This window comes from Macrosteles quadrilineatus, unplaced genomic scaffold (assembly GCF_028750875.1).
Source record: "Macrosteles quadrilineatus isolate MER2022 unplaced genomic scaffold, UCM_ALF_1.0 Scaffold_2__2_contigs__length_208266976, whole genome shotgun sequence".
Taxonomy (NCBI): Eukaryota; Metazoa; Arthropoda; class Insecta; order Hemiptera; family Cicadellidae; genus Macrosteles; species Macrosteles quadrilineatus.
The window spans coordinates 195,980,301-195,989,588 of NW_026542595.1; the positions used below are offsets into that span (position 1 = coordinate 195,980,301).

The 9,288-nt window shown below is 33.2% G+C and overlaps 1 protein-coding gene across 3 annotated transcripts in view; it reads right to left on the bottom strand.

The window, feature by feature from the left end:
- Positions 1–6,376, bottom strand: part of LOC128987620 (uncharacterized) — a 54,133-nt gene extending 47,757 nt beyond the window's left edge. For all 3 annotated transcript variants that reach the window (XM_054408568.1, XM_054408567.1, XM_054408566.1), the window contains exons 1-2: positions 6,291–6,376; positions 711–874 (exon numbers count right to left, since the gene is read on the bottom strand). In XM_054408568.1, coding sequence (XP_054264543.1) covers positions 711–874; positions 6,291–6,348 — 222 coding nt within the window. In that variant the 5' untranslated portion in view covers positions 6,349–6,376. The remainder of the gene's footprint in view (positions 1–710; positions 875–6,290) is intronic.
- Positions 6,377–9,288: the final 2,912 nt, after the last annotated feature.

The window sequence follows — 9,288 nt, forward strand, 5'->3', positions numbered from 1 at the left end:
AAAGGCAGCATTACATAATTAATTGCATCAGATTCACAGATTTATGATAACGTTAAAATATAAATTTACTGAATTTCAAATATTCTAGTTTTATAGTGTAATGTTACAGTATACTACATACATTAATATTGTCAAAGTTAGACAATTTTTTGCCATAACTTTTTAAGAGATGTCTATTTGAATGCACGGTTAAAATTTAAATAATTATAAAACCTTGCTTAAATCTAATACCTCCTAAACACTGATAAGTCTGTTACTTTATTTCTTACTACCGGTACTCTTTCTGAACTGGCTAACAGAATGTATTTTAGCTGGAATAATTTATCTGCATAACTTATTATGTATATAACCAAAACAATATTGTAATAGCATTTTTTGGACCTATTAATTTGTCTCCTCATTAGCCTACCAAATTGGTTTTAGGCTATTGGGCTGCTGATACGTAATAATCGCTGGAAAACTGAATGAAACTCAAGAATTTGTCAATAACATTTTCCATCGATCATCAGTTCTTTGAGATGGTGACAAATACTTGGTTGTATATTTTAAAAGCTGATATGAATGCAAGGTGAATGTGGAACAAACCTTACCTACACTTAGGCATGTAGCTACAGAAAAGCCTTGTGAGGCTTTTGCTGATCATGAATTATGATAGCCTACGTTAAAACTTTTAGCGAATTTCAATAGATAAATTAAGTCAGACCACTTACAAAATTCCTAAGAAGTTCAACAGCTTCTAGAATAAGTTCTTGGTGTCCCAACTTGAAGACTCCAAAATGTTCAAGATCATCCGGACCAAGGTTGAGCAACTGTTGTCCATTCACTTGATTGTTGAGAAATGAATGAATGTATGGCACAATAACGCTGTCCAATCCTGTAAAACGAGATAATATTTTTAGTTTAAATCAACTCATAAAAAACAAGTTGGTTAGCTGTCCTTAGCAACATAATAGGAATGCAGAGGAGAATAAGTTATAGTGGTTCAAATAACCCACTTATCAAATTAAAACAGTACCCTTAATTTTATAGTGATACTATTCTGTTTGGTATAATTATGCTTAAATCAGATGAGTGGCAGAAAAAGAAATATGTTTTCAGAATGTAAGCAAAGTAATCTGTAGTGCTAATGGGAACAAGTCTAATAGTGTTGAGCTAATAGTGTTTTTAGCCTCTGGGGACATCAAAATGAAAAAGTAAATTGGTCCTGGGCTCAAGTCTTACCATGAGACCTACAATAATAGTAGCTACTTCCCTATAAGGAAATTTGATAAAAAACTAAAATGTTATCTTGACCAAGTGTTAGGGAAAAAGCGTAGGCCTAGATAATTTTTTTCAAAGAAGGTACAATACTTAAATTTGTTACTCATCAGTATAGCTTACTATGCATTTTCACCATGATCCATTGTTTCTCATTGGTTATTATTAAGCAAGGATTACTCAATGTTTTAAAATGGTGCTGTGTGCTTTAAGTTATTGTAAATAAAATTCCCAAGTTTAGTAGGCCGAGCTGATTGCATGAACTTAAGACACTTGTCACCATGAGAGGGGATATAATTGCTTGTCCTGATAGATTGTTTGTTTCATTTCTCTTTCGTAACTTACAGGTGATAATGATAATGTATCTGAGTCAACAACTCAGTAATAGTGTCTTATTCACCTGTTTACATTGACTATTTGTAGATTCTTTTGTTTTGGTAAGATTCTTTTTTTTAATAGGCAACTTTTTGATGATAATTACTTTTCAATTGACTTTTGCAACACCACAAACCTGCTTAAAATACTGCAATACACACAGTATACATACAGTATACAATACATAGGTACTGATTTACCTGTTGAAGAAACCAAGGACAATAATAGCGTACCAACAGCACAGCTTCTGACCTGCCACACTAAAATTGGTGCTTTTAAGGGATTTTCAGGGACCTTATCAAGCGATCTGTGCATCATTAATGCTACAGTGGAAAATTTTGGTAAATCAACTTATGTCAATGTAAATAAATGGTATCAGCAATCTGACGCATCCTTTCTCCCGATAGCTAGTCAACAACCCTTATCATTGGTAAGCAATGAGAGTAACTTTGATAATTTATTAGGAAAATGACAAATTGTAATAACTTTTAAACCGTAGCCTAATTTTTACACCAATAGAGGTTGTACCAACACGTTGATAGTTGAAAGGACTGCCTACAACATACAAACAATTTGAATCAAATTTGGTTGTCGTTTTGTTTTTAAAACCTGATTATTTTGTGAATCAATAGATTTTTATAGGGGAAATCACAAAAGTTGCAACAACTTTTGAATAGTATAATTTTTACAGCAATGGGGTTTTGTACTATCTTGTTCAGAGTTAAATGAAGTATAACATAAAAAAAATCTTTAGGACCAATTATGAAAAAATTAAATTTTTTTTTTCAATTTTATGGTTTTTATGAAAAAATCCCCATTAAAATAAAATTTTAAAAAATGAAAAAACGCCAGGGGAGATACCATGGATTAACTTACAGTACCAACATACAAAATTTCATCGCTTGCAATTAACTCAACTTAGGTTAGCAGGGACCCTATTTATTTAATGGTTGAGAGTTGAGTCAATCGTCAACACTCAACTCAACCAACAACAGGATTTGGTATTTTTGAAATCCAACAGTTGAGAACTGAGTTGGTAGTCATTACTTGAGTGACTCGTTTGGAAATGAAAGCAGCAACACCGCAAGAAATACAGATGACGTCATTATGAACCAATCACAGATCAGCCAACCTCTCGCTCTACATTTCTGATCCTTTTGTCAGCAAATAACTTTAACGGAAAAGCCCAATTTTTCAAAAATCCCTGGAAATTTTTAAAACAAGGAAAAATATCAGCGCAAACTCCTAATCCCCGGATTTTGGGGAATTCTCCAGAAGTTGGCAACCCTGGCTCTAACTAAGTTATCATATTGTCATGGTGTCATGTCGTCTTTCCTACTACCTATATAAAGAGTAAGCTCCAACTTCCATTGGATTTCTTTCGATTGCAATATGGCATCTCGCATCCCAATTGAGGTTCTGAAATTAAAAAGTCTAAGTTAGTCTGAGCTAAAATTGTCAAAGATGACGAAAAATCACTGCAATTTGACGGAGTGTGTAATAGATGGCTTCATATGGACTGTATTCCGTTAAACTCAACTAATCATAATTTATACACTAATGACTCTTAAAAAAATAATATTGTGGGCGATTCGATTGCAAACTCCCAACAACCTCCGATATTAAAGACCCTATTGAGTCGAAGTTGGATATTATCTTAAATACATTGTCATCATTAGCTACGAAGGATGAATTGAATAGCCTACGATCTCCAAGGGTATCGATGACATAAAAAAAAAGGACTCACTTGTGTCGTTGATCAATTAGAACCACGCATAGAAAAGCTTAAGAAGGATTTCTTGCAGCTTCAAGCTTCTCAACGCTCTGCCCCTAGCATATCTTCTATAGAAGAAGCCATTGAAGAGTTTAAGGTAAACATACCAAATACCGAACACCTGCCAAATACCGAACGCGATGGGTTTTGTCTCAAATAATAAGCATATGCTTCATCTGATCAACACCTACTTAAGATTAAAGCATTCGTTGGCTTTTAATCTGTCTGCAGACAAATGGGTTTGTAGATCGTCATTGGCCACTAGATCCAGTAAGCCGTGATTGGTAATGCTGTACACAGTTTTTGCAAATTTCTAAAATCTCTTGTCTGTTTCCTTAGGAAAGTGGTTGAGATTCTTAGGCTTTAAATAACTATACCGGCCAATTTTTAATAAAGTACAGTTGTTAATATGCAAGTTTAAATATTTTTCTGTCATTTTAAGCCATAATAAAGACCCAGAAACTATTTTAAAATTAATTTTCTAGCCGTTCGGAATTAGGATGGCGAAATGTACACTAAGCCTAAGTTCCGAACGCATGTTCGGAATTAGGCAGCGGTACTTCCTAATTTCGGATCGTTACGTTTTTCATGATATATTTACTGATTTTTAATTATTATTAATTGCAAATACCTATATAAACCATATTAGTTATAAATAAAATCATATATTTGCCAAATTTTATAAAAGTAGAGTACTTTAAAAGAATATTTTTAGCAGAAAATGGTCTTTTTAGGCCCACTGAAGTAGGCTAGTTTTAAACTAAGTTAACTTACCGAGCGTTGTTACATTTTTCGTAGGATAATTTTAGTTATAAATTAATTGTAAGTTAAATGGCTATAAAATACATAATTATAACAAGTTAAAATTATAAATTTTCCAAAAATTACGAAAATGTATACTTTGAAACAATTTTATTAGGAGATAAATGGTTTTCATAGGCCTACTGAAGCAGTTCCGAACCGCCGAACCTTACGTTTTTAGTGTTATATATACACATTATGAACTGTAAACAGCTAACAATCGGTAATTATTACCCTTTATAATTATATCTATTTTCAAAATTCGCAAATATTTAATACTTTGGAATGTTATTCTTATCAGAAAGTAGTGTATTAGGCCTACTGAAGCAGTTCCAAACTTCCGAGAATGTTACGTTTTTTTCTGTTATATTTACAAATTATTAACTTAGGGTAACTGTAAACAGCTAAGTAAAATCGGAAATTATTACAATCATAATAGTTAGCCTATATATTTTCAAAATTCACAAAAACGTAGTAGCTTTCTTACTTATTAAATGTTATTTAGCAAAATAACAAACCAGAGCCAACACACCCTCATCACCCCTTATGACTCAGATTCTTGGGAATGCCAATCCCAAAATACCATCTGAACTGCCATATGATTAGCCCCTCTACATTCCTACATTATATAACCATGACATCATTCTGTCCTTGTTTATATTGAAATATGCAAAAAACATACCAGAGGTCAACTCACCCCATCTCCACTTACATGACTCACATTCCAGAGAATGTCTAACCAATACCAGCTGACGTAATGAGATCATCCCCTTCACAACCATGTTTTAACTCAACTCTTGTTATTTTTATTTGTTAAATCTTGTATGAGATATAATTTAAGAATTAAATGAGAATAAAAATTGCTTTCAATACGTTTTTGGGCTTCCTGGGCGCCGGCGGAATTGCCATTCGGTATTAGGCGGCACAAATTCGGTATTAGGAAATTCGAATTCGGTATTAGGCAGTTTCAAAATTTTTGGTATTGGTTGAAAAAAACACAATTTCTGGTAATAAATATTATTATTATTGACTTCAAACGCTGAAAATTAAATCTGGAAATATAAGCAATCATTTTAATAACAACAAAAAAAGCTTACTTTATACCTATAAATATATTTTACAGATTAATTCATAACCTAACCTTAACCGTTCGGTATTTGGTATGTTTACCTTACGGATCGGAACCGACGTTCAAAGAACATACTTATCTACGGAGCCACTGAAGACAGATCTTGCTCTCTGGAGGTGGCTAAAAATAGCGATCATGAAGGGTTAGTAAATGATTTGCTTCAGGAAGAGGATAGATGAAGGATGTTCATGTTATTCGTCTCAGGAAGCCAATGCAAGATAAAAAATCGCCCTTTGTTGATGCGCCTTCCTTCCAATAACTTGGCTACCTATGCTTGACTTTAAAAATTTCACTCCTGATTCATTCAAGAATGTGAAACTTCGTGGGTTATTGCTATCTCATGACCGGACTCTGAGGGAAAGGAAGCCTAAAAGAACTGAGGAAAACTCTTGAGTAGCGCAATGCTTCCAGGGAAGACAAACTTACAATAGGCCTACGTTACCAAAGGAATACCCAAGATTCTCATTCTCATTCTGATTAAAACTCTGGACACAAACATTAAGTCAAATCCAGATCTTCTTTCTGGGGTGAATTATAGGGTCTTCTAATATTGTTTCTATCATGTTTCAAGCCTCAGAGGTTATTAAGAGGCCAAACTTTAACATTGAGAAGCCTTAAGTTAAGACCTAGGGCTGTTATTAACCAAAGTAGCCTACAAGATCAACCAGCCATGGGCTGAAAGTAACACAAGGACAGCCTACATTTTCCGGGATATTAGTTAAAAAGTAGCCTCAGACTTGTCTGCCAAAATCGCAAAGCAATAAAATATTATTAGCCCAACAGTGACAGGCTAGGCCTGGAGCCTTGGCTTATTAAGACCAAATATGGAAGGGAGTTTGATCTTTCAAAATAACAGTGTTGTACTTTTAGACCCACCCTAAACAGTATCACACCAACAAAGAAAGATTAATTTGTGCTCAAAGCACCTGCTGAATAACAAATTAGGTAAATTACCTTTAAGCCAATCGGTAACTTGGTCCGGTTTCCATTCTGCAACATTCACATACGCCATTTTGATGTTTCCGACGGGCGATTCACCATTATTCAGTCACAATGAACTCAAAATATTGCACTCAGCCGAGCACTTGACAGCTAGAATTTCAGACCCGTTCACATGCATCCTCAAGGACGCGCGATGACAGAAATCAAAGAGGAATTGTACAGTACAGTATTAAAGGATTTCAAATTAATTTTTGAACTCTTGAAGATTAAAATCAATGACTTTCATCGTTATTTTTGTTTAGTCTCAAGGCACGGCCGCCGCGCCGTTGGCGGCCGTGCTCAAGTCCTACCACGAATACTTACTAGAAAAATACACTCTACTTTTCATAAGGAAGTATAAAGCATAAAGTAAAGTAAAGCACTATAGTAACGGAGTTGTTAAATGGGGCTATGATAGTAACACGTCCACCTAGGCAGCCGTGATAGTAATGTTTTGTTTCGAATAGGTTAATTACGAATAGGTAAATTACAGTATACCACTTCGTTTCTGTAAATAATTGTCTTTTGTTTAATTTTGATAGTTACTTTTTCTTGACAAAATCTTTCATTTCAATAAATTAATAATGACATATTAGTGTGCACACAATAAATGCTGGGATAAGCACAATAATAGGCTGAGGTGGTCACTTCAGTCATTGACTATATAACACTACTATAGTAGTGTTATATAGACTATAGTATACTATAGTTAGACTATAGTAGTGTTATATAGTCAATGCTTCAGTCCTCTAAAAAATCGTAATTTTACTATAAGAAGTTGTATTACCAACAGATCACTGTAAAATAAAAATACCCCCACTGCAGCAAACATGCCGACTAAGCGAATTTCCATTTCCCGGATTGATTTTTAATTAATCTATTAAATTAACATTAAATGTTTAACAAGTACCTAGGTTTGCTGCTACAGGGAAACTAATAAAGTATGTTTTTTTATTAAAAAATTAATAGCCAAGTATAAAATAAATAGATTTGCCCATTTTGATCAAAATATAACCATAAAAAAGCCAACTACAACATTTTACAATATTTTCCATAAAAATAACATGGGAATTTAAAATGAACATTTTTATTTTCTCCGTGTACAAAAACACTTTGTTATACTAAATTACTTTTTTTAGGCTCTATATGTAATATAATATATAGTCTATACATAAAATATATATAAAAATTTGAACGAATAGTGTTTTATGGCTCTGGGGACACCAACTTGCATAATATTCAGAATTCACCACAAAAAATAAGGTCAAATCATTCTGCTGCTACGGAAAAAAAATTGGAATGTGACATTATTTTTATCTGACAAATTGAAAAATACCAAAATGCAATTGATTACTGGTACACAAAATATGTTAACTTATTATGTAAAGAAAAAATTAAAAAATAAATTTACACTATTGGTACCTAGTTACATGTAATCCTTTTCTCTTTTTCAAGTATGATTTAATCAGCTTATATTCTAAAATATTGGTTTCGGGCACAGTATGCATTTTGAGTAGTGTTGATTTAACTCGAGGCTCACGGGTGTTCCTCTATGGAGTCACGGACTACTGTGAACCGGCCTTGCGAGTATGAATGAAGTGAATCCCAGCCCCAGCCCATCTTCCCCACCCTCCCCTTCTAAAACACCGCGAACGGGGTCAAGGTTCGTGGGAAAGAAACCTTGGGTCCGACCTGCAATAATTAATTTTACTTGTGGGAACAAAAAAACTGGTTTTAACTTCTGCTGGAATTCTCCACAAGCTCAGAGTAGCTATGTGTTGAGACTAAATATTTATACTGACTCTAAAATAGCGTTCTTGTAAATTATAGTTAGTTTATCAGTTTAAACAAATAGTTGGCTATAGATTACCTATTTATAGTTTGTGTTTGTAGCTTTATACTTAAAAACGTCAATCTAAATGGATCGTTTTAATCCTTTCATACAAATCAGAATGAAGAAACACAGTTCCTTACAGTATTTGTATTACTTCCAGTCAAAAGTATTTTTTACTGTTTATTTCTATAGTTTGAAATCAGTGTTTGGCTTACTTCAAGAGAGGAACTTGTATTTGAACAAGCCTATAATACAATAATGAATTGATCATTCAGTTTGAAATAATAAAAAATAATACTATGCATAAGAAAACAAATCTTACAAAATGTCTATATCCATTTACAACTTAAGTTATAATTTTTATCAAATTAATGGTTTTTTAAATTTTGTTAAGGAAATAATAACTGTAACATACCTCCATCAAATAGCCAACCGATTAAGATTGTGTGTGATTAAGCTTACGTGTTTCTTCGGGAAAAACAAAACGTTCAAAGCTAATTAATATATCCATAAACAATAACTAAAATCTACAGAGGATGTAGGGTAAAAATTATGAAACTTTTTAAGATCAAACTATATTTTAAATTGTACAAAGCAAATTTGTGGTTTTACAAATACAGTTTAAAATTTTTTTGTACTTGCTTAGAATTAATTAACACTACATTTCAAAGTCAATTTTTGTCAGTTATAATCAATTAGTTATCTTGAATACTTTGCAAGTTTGAGTTTCACTTTGGAATCAAATAGAAATGAGTTTTAACTAAACAATGAAATGTATTTACATTGACTAGAATGACTATTTTTCACAATACTGTTTGAATTAAAATAAAATAACACAAACACAGTAGGAGGATCACACTTTCACACACATCATTTGTGAACTTTTAATTAAAAATTAAAATCCATTATACATCAGTTACAGCCAGTGACGTAACTAGAACATGGCTTTGGGGGGGATGGATGAGCTCAAAGTCTGCACTCATGGGGGGGGATTAGAATTCCAAACTCGCGTTTTCAGGCATTGTAGAGGTGTAATCACGTTCAAAAGAACTAAAAAAATCAACCCAATCGAGGCGTCTGCTTGCCTGCAATGACACCCCTACTGCTCTCTACATTTACTCCCGCTGCCTGGGTGTT